General features: G+C 41.6%; 1 protein-coding gene across 1 annotated transcript in view; it reads right to left on the bottom strand.

Moving 5' to 3' along the window:
• Window positions 1-15115, bottom strand: part of adcy1b (adenylate cyclase 1b) — a 110865-nt gene extending 95750 nt beyond the window's left edge. The window contains exons 1-3 of the mRNA XM_067452288.1: window positions 14080-15115; window positions 7189-7338; window positions 6987-7105 (exon numbers count right to left, since the gene is read on the bottom strand). Coding sequence (XP_067308389.1) covers window positions 6987-7105; window positions 7189-7338; window positions 14080-14652 — 842 coding nt within the window. The 5' untranslated portion in view covers window positions 14653-15115. The remainder of the gene's footprint in view (window positions 1-6986; window positions 7106-7188; window positions 7339-14079) is intronic.
• Window positions 15116-17698: the final 2583 nt, after the last annotated feature.

The raw sequence follows: 17698 nt of genomic DNA, 5'->3' as shown, positions 1-17698 counted from the left end.
ACTAAGGTTGACCTACTAGTATATTGATTCTCAGATTGTGGTTAAGAAATCCTTGGGACTTCACTCCTTTCCATTAACAAACCTCCCTTTCCCAGTGACTGTATGAATGTGTGTTTTTGTTAGTTTGTGTGTGTTTAGAATAGTCCAATAAACTTTTGTTTACCTTTTTCATCTATACAAGTGTCTATGGCTGTGTTAGAGGGCTGCATTGGGATTGAGTCCCGCCAGGTCCCGCGGGACCCAACGCAAATCTCGCGGGAGCGGGTGGTTTGAATTTTGCTGCGGGCGGGAATGGGCGGCTAAAAAAAACGCAGCGGGATAGGGAGGTTGCCTAGCGCCATGATGGAGAAGATGTTAATAGATGATGTAGAAAAGAACCTCAAATTAGGTATTTACAGCACAAAAGCTAAGCAAGGAAAGTCTGACATTTGGAGAAGTTTCTCAATTGTTTGTGATAAAGATGGAAAGGAGCTGGACTTTGTTGATTGTGACAAATGTGCAAAAATACTCATCTACAATGGGCACAAATCCGGCACGTCTGGGTTGAGGCGACACACCTGCTCTGTTCTCCCCGGTCAAAGTTTTCATGTAGCCTAGTTTATCATATCATATTGGTTTTTTTTGTTTTGTTTTTTTGCAAAGCAGTCTATTTTTATGTGCAAAGTTTTTGATAAAAACGAAATTATATTTGAATGTATTGTGTTTTTTTTTTTTTTTTTTTTTTTTACATGAAGGCCAGGGAAACGAAACAAACAAACCCATGAATCTCTTTAATAATACCAATACAAATACGTGGTTTTTTTTTTTCCTGCGGGACGGGAGAAGACAAAAAATCAATGCATCTCTATTATTGTGCGGGAATAAATTCTCAGAGTTTTGCGGGTGCGGGGGGGAGTGGACATACACATTGCGGGAGCGGGCGGGAGTGTAACACATACGTTGCGGGAGCGGGCGGTAATGGTCAGAAATTTGGCGGGCGGGAGCGGGATGAAGAAAACAGTCCCGCGCAGGGCTCTACTATGTTTTAGGGCTTTACTAAGTTACTGCCTCAAACTGATTCATTGTGTTACCTAAGCTCACAAACAGTGAACATAAAATTGATATTATTGCCATTGTAACGGGTAATATTCCGATTCAGGATTGATAGTGTACTCTAATTTCAACGTATCGCTGAACGAATAGTTGATTAAGTGTTAAATATTAATGTTGAATCATTTAATATGTATCACGGTTCCTTTCACTGTAATTCCCTTTGATTTATTTGATCCGAATCAATTCCTTACAAACATTACCTAAGCCGTTGAATTAAATACGCTATAAAACCGCGCAGGACGTGCTTTAATTGCATGGGCGAAGACCATAATGTGTTAAAATGCATGGTGATAACATTTGCCCTCTTTAATGCTGTTCATCTGAATGTACAAAGCAAACCATTTGCTGAAAACATCCTCAACTTCACAACAACAATCACTTTAAAGTTATAGTTTTGATCTGTAAAGTTCAAAGTCAAACAGCCTGTCTGCTGATGACTGTTCGGTTGAATGATGCTTCCTCTCACAGCGAAACATGAATCACCCTTTAAAGCAAATACATAAATATTTAATACATAAATGTATATCACTGTCAAAAATACTGAAAAAATATTTGGCTTTCATTTTTCAGTGATGTCAGTCAGATCCTTCAGAGTCAACAGGGCAGGTGGAGGAACTCTGATCTGGAGCAGAAATACTCTTGAGCGTGAGCAGATCTCTGTCTGCGAGTGTGTGCGTCTTTAAGCAGTGCCAGTGTTACGCAACAGTCTTTAGTGTCCGTTGCAGTAAATCCCTGCAGAGGTTTAATCTGCAGGCCAGTGAAGTGTCTCAGAAACGCCGCAGGACAGGCACAGCTGAAGGACCTTCACTGATCACATGATCCTGTACTCCATCAGAACCAACACTTACAGTAATTCACCCTATAATGAAGCTGACTAGAGATCAGGCCGCTCTCAAATCTCATTCTTCTGCTGTCTGGGGATGTTTCAGCAGCAGAGCAAGTCATGAAACTTTGATAAAAGATAATGAAGACAAACACACATGTATTTATTTAGAAGAGTGTTGTTCACAATGAGACCAGAACATGTCCTGTAGTAAAATTAATCATAGAGGTCAGACACCAGTGATAACGTGTGGAAAAATGGGTTTTGAAAATGTTTCACACAATCTAAAATATATAAAAAAATCACAATAATGACTATACCATGAGAATGCTTTCAAATACATAAAAATAGCTACTAGCATGTAGAGAATTGTAAATCATATTTATTTTACTGCCAAATGTCCACTGTACAGTAAAATAAATTCTGTATATTGTATATAGCCCTGTTTCCACCGAAATTACCCAGAACAATTTGTCCCAGGACCTTTTTTCCCCCATACCTGCTGCTGTCTCCGTTTTCATCGCGGTGTAACATACCGTGAAGATTAGTCTGGTGGCGTAGGACTGTACGTGACTTTTCAGAGCCTAGTGGATTTTGTCCTCCACATAAACACTTAATAAAGCCTGAACCTCGTTTTCACCAATCACAACAGTCTGGGCCATCTGACCAAATAGAGCAGAGCAGACCAATCACAACAGTCTGGGCCATCTGACCAATCAGAGCAGAGCAGACCAATCACAACAGTCTGGGCCATCTGACCAATCAGAGCAGAGCAGACCAATAACAACAGTCTGGGCCATCTGACCAATCAGAGCAGAGCAGACCAATCACAACAGACTGGGCCATCTGACCAAATAGAGCAGAGCAGACCAATCACAGCAGACTGGGCCATCTGACCAAATAGAGCAGAGCAGACCAATCACAACAGTCTGGGCCATCTGACCAATCAGAGCAGAGCAGACCAATCACAACAGTCTGGGCCATCTGACCAATCAGAGCAGAGCAGACCAATCACAACAGTCTGGGCCATCTGACCAATCAGAGCAGAGCAGACCAATAACAACAGTCTGGGCCATCTGACCAATCAGAGCAGAGCAGACCAATCACAACAGACTGGGCCATCTGACCAAATAGAGCAGAGCAGACCAATCACAGCAGACTGGGCCATCTGACCAAATAGAGCAGAGCAGACCAATCACAACAGTCTGGGCCATCTGACCAATCAGAGCAGAGCAGACCAATAACAACAGACTGGGCCATCTGACCAAATAGAGCAGAGCAGACCAATCACAACAGTCTGGGCCATCTGACCAATCAGAGCAGAGCAGACCAATCACAACAGTCTGGGCCATCTGACCAAATAGTGCAGAGCAGACCAATCACAACAGACTGGGCCATCTGACCAATCAGAGCAGAGCAGACCAATCGCAACTGTCTGGGCCATCTGACCAATCAGAGCAGAGCAGACCAATCACAACCGTCTGGGCCATTTGACCAATCAGAGCAGAGTAGACTAATCCCAACAGATTGGGCCATCTGACCAATCAGAGCAGAGCAGACCAATAACAACTGACTGAGCCCTCTGACCAATCAGAGCAGAGCAGCCCAGTCACAACAGATTGAGCCATCTGACCAATCAGAGCAGAGTAGACTAATCACAACAGATTGGGCCCTATGACATATCAGAGCAGAGCAGACCAATCACAACAGTCTGGGCCATCTGACCAATCAGAGCAGAGTAGACTTATCAATATAGACTGACTTTTAGCTTAAAATAAAATGCAGTGTGTGCTCAACTAATTAGCATGTTCAGTGCACAAGTCCCTCCCCCAAACTTTCCTGAACTCTGAAAAAGTACTACCTTGCAAACAGGGCCATTTTGAGGGGGAATTTTTTACCCGGAAATTAATTTAGACCACGGTTCCTGCAGTGTACCAACCCAAAACCCCTAGTTCCTGAGGAAAGTTCCTCCAGTGGAAACGCTGCTTTTATTTAATATCCACGTGAACTTGTGTTCCAGGTGAATGTGTGTAGTTTACTGAGGAATAACTATAACAAACCATCAGCAACTGTTGCCACTGATCTTTGTTGATGGAACCAGTAGCAACTCTCAGCGCTGTTAAATCAATATGTCAGTCAACCTCTAGTCAGTTAAGAATTCATGTTGACTTAACGTCCATCAGTCAGTCAATGGTGTCAGTAACCTGGTTTAGTTAAAGGGATACTTCACCGCTTTTCCATTTTAAACTATGTTATTACCGTAACTAAAACGATTTGATACACACCTCTCTCGTCTCAGTGCGTGCTCTTAATCTCTCTGACGTGCGGTGATGATCTGATAGCATTTAGCTTAGCCCACTAAGCCCAGTTCATTCACTATGGTACCAAACAGAGATCAAGTTAGAAGCGACTAAAACACCTCCATGTTTTCATTATTTAAATACAGTTACACGAATAGTTGAACGATCAAATATGGTGACACAAAATAAAACATGGCGCTTTTCTAAGTGGATTAAAAAGGAGAACTAAAATGTATGGCGGAATAGCACTTCTGAGAGAACTTCGACTTGGCGCAGTATAAAATCCCGGCTAAAAAATCCTCCCTCACATCTCCCCATCCCTCTCTCATTTCTGTCAATGGGGGGAGGGGGAGATGTGAGATGTGACTGTATTTAATTAGGGAAAACGTGGAGGTGTTTGGTCGCATCTAACTTGATCTCTGTTTGGTACCATAGTGAATGAACTGGGCTTAAGGCTGCAACATACTCCGCAAGAACAGAGAAAAAAGTTCTCACTCCCCAGGCTGCGAGAACAAAATGATGTAATTTTGTTCTCGCAGCCCTGGTTTGGGAGTTCTCGCATCACCTGAGCAGAACTTTTTTCTTGCTGGTGTCCGAGAACTATTGTGTGATTGGTCATACATTTAAAGTGGGCGTGGTTAATGCGGAGAAACGCAGATGATAGGCACCTGCTTTTCTAGTAAAGTATGGAATGTACTGGTCAGGACGAACTTTGTTCTTGTTTTTGCCACCTCGATAAAACAAACACATTTCTTTTTATGCATGTTCCAAGCTTTAGTGGGCTAAGCTAAATGCTATCAGAATGTCAGCGTGCATCAGAGCGATTAAGTGCACACACTGAGATGAGAGAGGTATGTATCAACTTGTCTTAGTAAAGGGGGGGTGAAACACTCAGTTTCAGTCAATCTCATGTCAATCTTGAGTACCTATAGAGTAGTATTGCATCCTTCATATCTCAGAAAAGTCTTTAGTTTTATTATATTTATAAAAGAAATATGGGCTGTACCGAGTCTTTCTGGAAAAAAACGAGCGCCTGGAGGCGTATCGAGTGGGCGGAGCTAAAGAATGACGAATGCGCACACAAAGCGGTGACGTCCTCAAGCGTGGAGAAACCCATGGCTATCGATCTCAGCTAATAGAGATATGATCCAGAATCATTCAGAGGCTGAAATAAATTGAACAGGAGAAACAGCAACAGCAGGACGTCCGTCTCTGTGGTATGGACGGTATTTAGTGGAATGTCAACATTTGTGTGTGTTTACTCGCAGTTTATGAGGACATGATTCGGTTTATGGACTATTGTATGCGACTAAACCTTAGCAGGAGCAAGCAAAACGGTTTTGCACGTAAGACTAGTATAACGTTATACATAGAACAACAATGGAGTAACGTTAACCGTTAGCGCATTTGAATGACGAAGCACGCGATCGTGTCGTTTACTGATGTTTACTCGATTGCCAACAGCATAGACATTTGAAGCAGTTTTACTCACCGGCTGCTTCCAAAGCAGGACCAAACCTTTATCGCTGAGACCGCTCCGTCAAAAACACACTTCTTTGGTATGATTTGGTAAAGTCCTGACAGCAGTGAACGGTGGAGATCCACTTTGCGATGCGACTGAAGCGATGTTGTGAAGCTTCCCGTCATTTCTGCGTTCAAATCGGTTCAAATGCAGCGCTGCCTTCCCGGAATGCTGTGCTGAAGCGTTGAAGTCGCTTGATGTCACCCATAGGAATAAATTGGAGCGCGGCGCGACCATAGGGCGCCTCAGAAGTGTTCACGGATCACTGGATCTGCACCTGAGAGAGTGTTTATCGGCGAGCATTTCCTCTCTCGCTCTAGTCACGCGCGCACGCACCCTACCGGGAGAAGAGCCCGTACAGCCCATACAAGGACCTTCCGCTCTATTAACGTCAAGTCGACCCATACTCGAAAAAAACTCTCCGAAACTTGTAAGAAACCGGAAGGAGTTTTAACACAGAAATCCATCAAACGTCCAACATTAGTTTTTGAAACTTTGTCTATGTTTAGGATGGGAATCCAAGTCTTTAACTGTAAAAAGCTCAGTATGCATGAAACAGCATTTCACCCCCCCTTTACTAACTTGGATCATAATTTCAGTGTCCCCAACTGAGCAAGCCAAGCCAAAGGCGACAGTGGCAAGGAACCGAAACTCCCATCAGGGCATGATGGAGAAAAATAAACCTTGGGAGAAAGGTTTGCTTCTTAATTTTACCATAAAAAAAGCTAAAGCTTGTTTAATAGTTTTACTTACTATAAACAAAAACAACTTTGAAATACTATAATGTTTATTATGATGCCTTTTTAAAACTTGCATCATATTTTATTTTATCTCTTAAAAAAACACCAGAAAAAATAATAAAATCCATAATCATTTCTGCTGTCATAAACTAGTAAGTGTGTGTTCTGCACATCAAGACAAAATGCTATTTAAACGCAATAGTTTATTTTAATATTATCTATGGGGATTATCATTTGCTTTTAGACAAACGGAACAAAACCAGTTTATAAAAATGCACTTTTAAGTACATTTACTTCTTTGACTGTGTACTGATGAACAGCTTTTGTGTATTGCAAGTTAAGGATCTGTTTGGAGATCAGTACTATGAGTTTTATCGATTTAGTAATAGTGAAAAGTGTACAAAAGAGAAACACTAGCGATCATCTTTTATGCTCAAACACCCTGACCATTACTCTTTACCAACAGTAAACCACAACGCTCTGTACAAACAATCACATCAGCGCGTTACCTGACGTTGTCGTGTCGCTGGATGTAAATCTTGTGGAAGATCCTCTCGGGTGGTTTGAGGAAGTCTTCTTTCATCTCCATGGCCACGTTCCTGGGCAGCAGACTCATCAACAGACGCTCCTGCATGAGTGGACATTCACATCAGAATGAAACAGAACACCACAACCATCTCTGAAGAATAAAGGAATCAGAAGAAGTTTGACCTGCTTCTCGTTCTCGTCCTCCATGCGCAGTCGCTCCTCGATGCAGTTTCTGGCCTGTAGAAAGGCTTTCCGCTGGGCTCGCTCCGTCAGGATCCGCACAAACAGACCGGACAGATTTACACTGGTGAAGAGCAGCGTGTTCGCCACCAGCTGCCAACAGACAGACCAGATCAGTTATTACAACACATGTTGACATGATACAATCTTCAAAATGACGCCTGTTGCTGTTAGAGCATGAAAAAGCACTGCAAAGGCAGTTCTTGACTCTATCAGTGTCAGTGTTTCTGAACTCCCTGAAACACCTCCATTGTAGTCTTGACTCTTGAGTTTTCTTCCGGGAATAAACACGTCACAATATTCCTAATTATAATAATTCATATGTAGAATAAAGGACTCAGGCCTGGTTTAGTTAATCCGGATAGATTTGAAAACTGAGTTTTCATTTCAAAACGCTCTACATCCACACTATTGGATAACTCTTAATTCACCTTACTGTGCATTTGTAAACCCTCATAAAAGCTCACTGAGTGAAAAAATGACAATAATATTGTTTATCGCAATTATTTCTGGGGCGATATATCGCAAAACAAAAAGTAGTTATTGTGACAGGCCTAGACACGCAATATGACGGAATAGTCCCACCTTCTAAAGTCAAAGAGCCAATTGCCAATTGGAAAAGCCTTTGCTTCACTGCAGCTGCCGTTAGAAGCTCCGGTTCCCATAGAAACCTGAGACTCGTGCTTAGGACTGCACATGCGCATTGGCTCATCTAGCCTGAAAAATAAGCTTTTTTGACACTATTTGATCATAAGAAACATTATTTATGGGAAAGTTAATTTTAGATTTTGATTATTTTGTTTTAATTAATTGAGAGTTCTGAAAATAGTGTTTGAGATTCCATGATTCCCCCATTCAAATGGAGAGGACCTGGACTTGTATGCCCGAAATAGCTGGCCAGAGGCGTTGCAAATAAGGCCACAAAGTGAACAGACTTTCCTTAAAAGACGTTACTGACAGTTTGGGAAGAGAGGAGCTGCAACAAAAATCATATGTAAAATATGGGGAAGATGTTTTGTTTTTTGGACATTCGGGCATGAAAACCTTTTGCAGTAGAGCCAAAAATATCAAGATCAAGATTTGTAAGACTGCCCTAGTACAGTTTGTGTCAGTGGAGCGATTGATATGAACGACACCAGTAAGTGTGGTTGGGTTTGGACATGTGTTTGTCCATCGGTGCTGGTTTTGTGTTCGTCCTCAGATAGTAGAGTTCAGGGACGTGAGTCTATCTGCTCTTTATTGGATTAGATTCTTAAGAGGACACACGCACAACGCCTTTATTTAGCCTGCCTTACTCTGCACATGCACATGCTGAAAACCCAATGATATACAGACCAGCATGAGCAAAAGGTTCAGGGGTTTTATGTAGATCTTTAGGGTTCTGGACCCAATTTTAAAGAACCCTTTTTGGCCAAAACTTTTCTATATACATATAAACGTCTTAAATGATTGCAAAACAATTTTATGCTTGGCGGGTTATGTTTACTACTCATGAAGTATGTTTATGAGCTGTTAAATTCAAAACATTTAATTAAAAATGAAAACAAAATTTAATAATTAATTTAATAATAATAATTAAAAAAAACTAAATCTATGAATGATCCCATGATTGAACCCCTAAAAGTTCTACATATAAAGTGCCTGACAGAACCCTTGAAGATTGCATATAGAAGTTTTTCTTCTAAGAGTGTGTGACTCTTACAGTATAAAGTGCCGCATGTTTCTGTCTTTTAAAGCATCAGGATGAGCCCAGAAACACTCATCACGCAAGAACGCAAACGGAGACAACACTGCAAATGCACAGTCCCACATACTAAACTAGTTCTCATCTGAAAATAAAAAGATTAAGAAAGCTCAAATGTCAAGGGGCGATCAAATCATTATACCAGATGTGTTATTGTTCATGTAAGCATGTCAACTAGCTTTAACTAAGCTCCTCAGCATGACTCTCTTGACCATCATTACGTTTATGTATCTGAGAGAGGAAACTGACTGCAGAAGGAGACAGTGAAAGTTCATGTCTACTCTAGCTTATCTCATCGCACCACTGATAATCTAAAGGGTCATTAGTTACAATGCTAAATTCTTTCTATATATCCTAATCATTTGTTAACAAACATGCATTCATTACTTAGCTAATTGTTTCTGCTTTCATTAATCCATTGTTAGCTAACTTTGTGGTTTGTATGTGTACTTTTCTGAAATGCATATCCTCGGCATAGTCATCTCTGACAACAGATCACTCTGTAAAGCTGACATGTATTTTGAAAAGTGCTATACAAATAAACGAAAATTGGATTTAGCTGAAATGTAAAATTTAGCAGGCAAAAAAAGGTCACTCAGGGCAGTGAATTCACATCTGTGAGTGGAAATCTTTGGCCCTTTCACTCCTTAATTCGTGGAAATGAAACATTCATGTGAGTGACTGTGTTTTTCCATTCCACTGCACTGCTTTCCCATTCCGTTTCTATGTAAACGAGCGCTAGACAGACGTTTATGACTGGCTCTCGCCTTTCGTATCTTTTCCAGTGTCTCGCACGTGATGCAGCAATCTAAAAATTAACCTTAAAGGGGGGTCTAATGATATGTCATGCATTCTGACTTATTTGCACTCTTAAAGAGTTAAATTCTCATGCCAATCATGGTCAAAATTAAAAAAACAAGTTAAAAGTATGACAGAGTATTTCTGTGCTAAATACATTTCTTCAGAATTTGAATACTTTTTAGAATTTTATTTTGATTATGGCCCTGTATGAGGTCATAATCAGTGGAATTCATTGTATGGGCTCTTCTTGGGCACTCCCGGATGAGCACACACACACACAAACACACACACACACACACACACACACACACACACACACACACACACACACACACACACACACACACACACACACACACACACACACACACACACATGTTGGTCTATGTGGTTTACAGGGACTCTCCATAGGCGTAATGGTTTTTATACCGTACAAACCATATTTTCTATCCCCTTACACTGCCCCTGCCCCTAAACCTACCCATCACAGGAAACATTCTGCATTTTTACTTTCTCAAAAAAACATCATTTAGTATGTTTTTAAGGCCATTTGAATTATGAGGACATTTGATATGTCCTCATAAACCACATTTATAGTGTAATACCAGTGTAATACCCATGTAGTTATACAAATTTGTGTCCTCATAAACCACATAAACAGGCTCACACACACACACACACACACACACACACACACACACACACACACACACACACACACACACACACACACACACACACACGTTTGTTTATGTGGTTTACAGGGACTCTCCATAGGCGTAATCGATTTTATACCGTACAAACCGTATTTTCTATCCCCTTACTCTGCCCCTGCCCCTAAACCTACCCATCACAGGAAACATTCTGCATTTTTACTTTCTCAAAAAACATAATTTAGTATGTTTTTAAAGCTATTTGAATTATGAGGACATTTGAAATGCCCTCATAAACCACATTTATAGTGTAATACCAGTGTAATACCCATGTAGTTATACAAATTTGTGTCCTCATAAACCACATAAACAGGCACACACACACACACACACACACACACACACACACACACACACACACACACACACACACACACACACACACACACACACACACACACACACACACACACACACACACACACACACACACACACCATCCAGAGTGAGAGCAAGAGCATGCAAATTAACCAGCTTTGTTTAGGTTATGGGAGCCGTCGGCAGCGCTGGCATTTTGTTTTTAGACCACGAAATCAACAATGTCACTAAAGAAGTGTGTTTTTGTTTGCAAAGGAAATATAACCTTGTTCAGCTTCCAAAATAACCCCACGTTAAGAATTTTTTTTCCGGTTTGTTTTTCTGGACCAGCAACTGAGTTCTGCAAGTGTGATTATTTGTTCCCGGTCATGAGTCATAACCGCAGGCGGTGAGCGAAACTGCTTCAAATGTCTCTGTTTTGTTGGCAATCATAACAGAGCTGTGTGTGTGTGTGTGTGTGGGGGGGGGGCATGTTTTTGTGACATATGAGGACACAAATGTATATAATTACATATGGCACAGGTATTACAAGGAGAGGGTGAAATATGAGGACATTGGCCATGATCTCACTTTTCAAAAATGCTAATAAATCATACAGGATGAGATTTTTTAGAAAGTAAAAATGCTGAATGTTTCCTGTGATGGGTAGGTTTAGGGGCAGGGGCAGTGTAAGGGGATAGAAAATATGTAATAACCGTTACGCCTATGGAATGTCCCCATATGTCACAAAAACAAACGTGTGTGTGTGTGTGTGTGTGTGTGTGTGTGTGTGTGTGTGTGTTTGTGTGTGTGTGTGTGTGTGTGTGTGTGTGTGTGTGTGTGTGTGTGTGTGTGTGTGCTTGTTTTTGTGAAATATCATGACACAAATAATCTATATAACGATATGGTATGACATAGGTATTACAAGAAGAGGGTGAAATATGAGAACATTTCCCATATCCCCACTTTTTAAAAAGCTTATAAATCATAAAACTGCACGTCTCCAACAGCTCGGTTATTTTCTGAAAGAATCGGTACATCACACTTGACTTTTTAAATATGATCAAACTAAACACTCTTCGTAGATATGAAGGATGCAAAACTACTCCATAGGTACTCAAGATTAACATGCAGAAACGGTGTGTGTTATGTACCCTTTAGAAACGTGGCTGTAGTCAGTAGTGTTTATCCTTACACTGGCTTACGTCTCATATTTTTAACCGCATAAAAACTCTTTCAGGGTGTCGTAGAGTTGAGAGGTGTCTATGTCGCAACATCTAGCTACCTGAGTGCCTCGGGGCTCGATGCTGGGACCACTTCTCTTCTTCATCTATATGTCATCACTAGGATCTGTCATTCAGAAACATGATTTCTCCTATCAGTGTTATGCTGATGACACAACTCTACCTCTCATTTCAGACAGATTATCTAACGGTAGCTGCTCATGTCTCGGCCTGTATGACAGATATTTCTGGCTGGATAAAGGACCGACACCTTTAACTAAACCTTGTGAAGACAGAACTAACCCAACACTAACATTACAACTTCTCCATCTAGGTAGGCTCATCAACCATAATTCCCTCCAGGACAGCAGGAACCTTGGAGTTGTGATTGTTGATCAGTAAAACTTCACAGATCACATTGCTAGAATGGCCCGGTTCTGCAGATTTGCATTATACAACATTAGGAGGATCAGGCCCTTCCTATCGGAGCCACACAACTCCTTGTCCAAGCTCTTGTTCTATCCAGACTGGACTATTGTTGCTCTCCTGGTAGGCCTTCCAGCCTCACTGCCAAACCTCTGTCACTGATCCAGAATGCAGCAGCAAGAGTGGCACCAACCATTCCTGACAATATTTCCATTCATTATTTTTTAGTGCTATGGCTGTCTGCCTCAGTCCTACAGTGTCCCACAGGAGACCAGCTCTAACGCTTATTTCACAGTTACATCTATAGACGTCTGTGAATGGATCATCTGAAGCCTCGTTGCCCATTTCTGTGCTAAAATAGCTTTCAGAAGTGTGTCTGGTCTCTGTTCAGAGCCGTCCTACTTAGAGCCTCTGGGTAAATCTGGACCCGACGCTCCCTCCGACTGCGTTTGAGGCGAGAGCCGCTGCTGAAGATGAATATCGTCCCTGACTAATGTATGACACATGAACCTGCAGCACACCCGCTTACTTCTCACGCCTGTCATCGTCTATGTGTCTTATTACCAAATAAACAGACTCACTGGCCGCTTTCTCGTGGAGGCTGTTCTCTCATAAACTGGATTTCAGCTGAATCAGCTCTATAGCTCAGCATTAAACACTGATGTTTTTTAAAACTGACCTTTCCACCCGGTTTACATTTGTGGAGGTTATCGTTTGGTAAAATGATATATTGGTGAAAGGAAACTGCAACAAATGTAATTTCTGTTTTCCCATTTGCTCAAAAAAATAAAATGTAGCGTTTCTGACTTTCCATTAGAGGACAGGAATATCAAGAGATTGATTAGATAGATCCGAAGAGAGAATTAGAAACAGTAAGGCAGCAGCATTAACTGGTTTACTGTAGTAATAATAATGCACAAATATGGTTTTATAAATGTCCATACATTTTTAATGTAAATATAAAGCTTTACTAGATTGATGGTGTTAATGCATCATCACAGTCTGTGCTTTCCCTCCACATTCTTTCAAATCAACAGATATCATTAAACCTCTTAGAAAAGTAAATGATGCTGCATATTTTGTCTCTCCAAACAATCTGTCCAAATGGCAGATAATAATCAGTTACAATAAACTCAGGGGTTAAGTTGGTAGAACGTCTGATTCAGATTTACCCAGTGAAAAAAAAAAAAATTTGATGTTGAAAATATTGCAGTGAATTGACAATAAAATACTATTATTGTGTTTCTCCTTAACGTCTGTTACCTGCCGTTTCTTCGTATTTAGCCTATCTGCGAAATTCCTGAAAATATGCATGCACTTAATCTGAGAAAGAGAGTAAACTGTAAATCATTCAGCTTAATTCGTCTCGTGTTTTAAACATCCGAACAAACAGATTGACGCAGAGCTTTTCAAGCATAATCTTGATGCGCGATGATCAAACGGATGCGCTTTAGAAAAGAGCGCACTAAACACGCGCTTTGGGTGATTTGGAAAGTAGATTTCCTGCGAGAATTAACATGCAACGTCCTAGCGCCTGTTGACGAGTTAGCGAGTCCGGTGTCGCATGTGAGCGCGCGCCGCTCGCTGTCCAGTGCTGAACTATAGGAGTACAAGAGAAGCAAAGGCTCACCGCTCTCCACAGCCGCTGCGTCTTCGCCGTCACCGACGTGGCCGCGACGATCGTGTGCGACACGGACACCAGCAGCCCGAAGAGCAGCGCCAGCAGCGTCCGCACCGGCAGCAGCGCGTACGCCACGAACGTCAGCAGCAGCAGCGGCCAAACGCCCTGCTCCGGACCCGCGGCGCCCGACACGTGGGGGAACGGACAGCACAGCACCGAGAAGGTGAAGCTGAAGAACAGGCTCAGGTGCGCGATCTGCTGAAGCTGGGTCACCTGCAGGTACTTGACGTTGCTGACGATGAAGAGCGAGATGAAGACGACGAAGTGCACCGGGTACGAGCCCTTGGCGACGGTGAGGCTGGTGCCGGACAGCAGCAGTTCCAGCAGGCTGAGTCCGGAGGACAGCAGGATGAGCACGGACAGCGCCTTCAGCGTGGACGTCTGCTCGAGCTTTAGGTTGTAGTTGTGGAAGAGCGACTCGAGCTCCTTGCAGTCGAACTCGTCCTCGCATGCGATGACCCCGGGCGGGCAGTGGCTCCTCCGGCGCCGGGTCTTGACTTTCTGGAACGGCAATTCGTCCATGGCGCGAGGGCCATTCACGCGCCGGAGAGACGCGCGATCCGCAGGTGGTGCAGAGGCATGTCTGGCGGGAGAGCTAGAGCTGGTTCGTTCGAACGGAACTGAGAGAGAGAGAGAGAGAGAGAGAGAGAGAGAGAGAGAGAGAGAGAGAGAGAGAGAGAGAGAGAGAGAGAGAGAGAGAGAGAGAGAGAGAGAGACTGGCTTCGAGCTCGCGCGGCTCAGACTGGATCACGCCTGCGCAACGCGAGCCTCGATAATTCTGCTGATTGACAAGAGCGCGGATCTCCGAGGAGCAACGCGAGGCAGACACGATTCACACACACAGTGCTGAATCTACAGCCTACACTTGTTGTTTTTACTTTCATGAAAAACAGGAAACCGTGTTAACTGCTTTTAACACACTGAAAAAAATGCTTTTTTTAAATTATTTTTGTCTTTTCCAGTTCCAGTCAAAATACTTACAAATTCTAAAATCAATGCCTTTACTAGGCTGTATTAATGACATAAGATATTTATTTTTTCTTGTTTTCTGAAAAAAATAGATACAAATAAAGTGAGTTTTTCCTTAAAACAAGCAAAATGATCTGTGAATCTTGTAAGAAAAATAATCTTATTTCTGTTTGGGAAAAAACAAGATTAATTTTCTTACCCCATTTGTAGATAATTTTACTTGTTTTAAGCAAAAACTCACTTCATTTTTATTTAATTTGACAGTTAGATGAAAAAATAATCTTAACGCATCTTGATTTAAGAATTTCTAGATGTTTGGACTGGAAAAAAAGTCAAAAATACTAAGTAAGAAAAGCATTTTTTTTTGCAGTGTACTGACATCCACTGTAAAATTCATCAGGGATTCTAACTAACACTTTTTACTTAACTTTCCTCAATGTCTTAACTTAATTGTAAATATCTAGTAATCTGAACTATTGACATAATTTGCATTATTTACTCAGAAAAGCTAAGTTAAGATTAATGGATTGGTTTGAGTGCCAATCAAGCCAATTTGATGCACGGCAATTCTTAATAGACTTTTCATTTCCTCCACTTCTGCTGTTATCTTTCTCTGTTTGCATTCACTCATTTCCCAGTCACCTTGAATGTTGATTTGTCAATACAGCTGAACATTTATGGAATTTTTTAATTAAAGGTTTCGGTCACTTCTGCTGCACATTACTCTGCAAATAATGAGTTGATTAAAACGAAAACGAAAACTCTCAGTTTTGTACAGAATGTCGTACTTGGGCATAATTTGTCTACAAATTGTGTTCAGAAGCCTGTAGATCAGAAGCATACACTCTAAAACAAAAAAACAACCCAACTTGGGTTGAAAATTGACCAATTGAAACCCAGTGATTGGGTTGTTTTAACCCAGCAGTTGTTAAATGTGTTGCTCAGCGTGCAGTTAACCCAACTAATGTTCAAAAATGACTATAGAGGGTATGCATGTGACATCACCATCAGCTGGAGTGACTGCGGTTATGTCCACTGAGTAGCAAAAAGACTGAAAGGCAGCATTGGTTTTCAGCGGGAATGTCACGAAAAACAGACAAAACCAGGCCGGACACCAGAGGGTGGGGGGGGGGGGGGGGGGGTCGTTGGGAGTCTTGGCCATGGACCACATGGGTATCCTCCGGACCAAGGAAGACTATATAATATCGTATAATTTTCTCACTTAGACCACTGCCACTGGCTGCTTCTGCTGCTGATTACCTTTAGATGGAAAAGCTGCCCAACACTGCTGGTCTAGGATCTCTTTGAAAAGAATTGGCAAAAGATCCAGTGCGTATCTGTATTTGCACTCATCAGATGATTCAATCTCCAACGCGTTTTCGCATTTCACTTTGGTGAATAATTTACCCAATCACAGACATGTTTGTTGATTTCTAGAACCCAATGGCAAATCACAGGTGTTTAAATTAGAATCCACTCACCGCTCGAGGCGTTTTTGTCCAGTGCTGAGTTCTGCATGAGCGCTAATCCTTTCTATAGAAATTATATTAATAAGAGATTCATTATGTTATCAGCTTCACTGATTAATATAACAGAACTTTGTGAGATTGCATTAATTTAAAATATTCCATATTTTATTGACAGCTATTAGTGATTATAAAGGGAGTGCACTTTGCGTGCTATCTAGGCAATATATATATATATATATATATATATATATATATATATATATATATATATATATATATATATATATATATATATATATATATATATATTAGGGGTGTAACGATACGCGTATTCGTATTGAACCGTTCGGTACGAGGCTTTCGGTTCGGTACGCGGTACGCATTATGTACCGAACGGTTCTTGGACTAATTAATTAGATTTGGAAAATAAAAAAGTGTGTGAAATATAATAATATGCGGTCAACAAGGTAGCCCAATAACCAAAACGACATAACAGCCAATGCCCCTGACACCGCCGAAGTGAAAGAAAGAAAAAAAAACACCAAATATATGTTTTAGGCTGCTCAGTCAGGCTACGCGCTGAATGCTCGTGGCAAAATGGCAATTGCGTTTAACAAACCAGAAATAGAAGATCCTCCAATAACCAACAGGTCTGGTGTTTGGGTGAACTTGGATTCTTGGTAAGCTATGATGGTGTTGGCAAGATTGATGGATTAAAAAACAACGGTATGTCGCATTTGCTGATGGTACAGCAGCGGGAATAATTCATGTCAATCAAAGCCTACAACAAGACGATCTTGTTGTCTTTACGCCGACAACAAGACGATAAAAAGGAGAAACAGCCAGAAACTATCCCACAAACTATCCCCGCAGCATTTAGACAGACATTTCCAACTTATTCAAATGGCAAAAGACATCACCGCGGCGAGTGGTCATTTATAGCCGCGGATATGAGACCTAACGCCCGTTTCACACATACTCCGTCTGCAGTGCGTGTGCGGTGCGTATTTTTTCCCGTACCCATGGGATGAGAGCTTTCAAACTGCACGCGGATGCTGTCCGTCAGTCCGTTCCAGGAGCGTTGCGTCTGCAGCAGTGCACGGATCGTTTTCGTACCGAGTCTATTTTTT

The sequence above is a fragment of the Pseudorasbora parva genome, chromosome 9 (genome assembly GCF_024679245.1).
Source record: "Pseudorasbora parva isolate DD20220531a chromosome 9, ASM2467924v1, whole genome shotgun sequence".
In the NCBI taxonomy this organism is placed as follows: domain Eukaryota; kingdom Metazoa; phylum Chordata; class Actinopteri; order Cypriniformes; family Gobionidae; genus Pseudorasbora; species Pseudorasbora parva.
The sequence above is the reverse complement of the archived record's forward strand: the minus strand, read 5'-3'. Positions and strand labels throughout refer to the sequence as shown.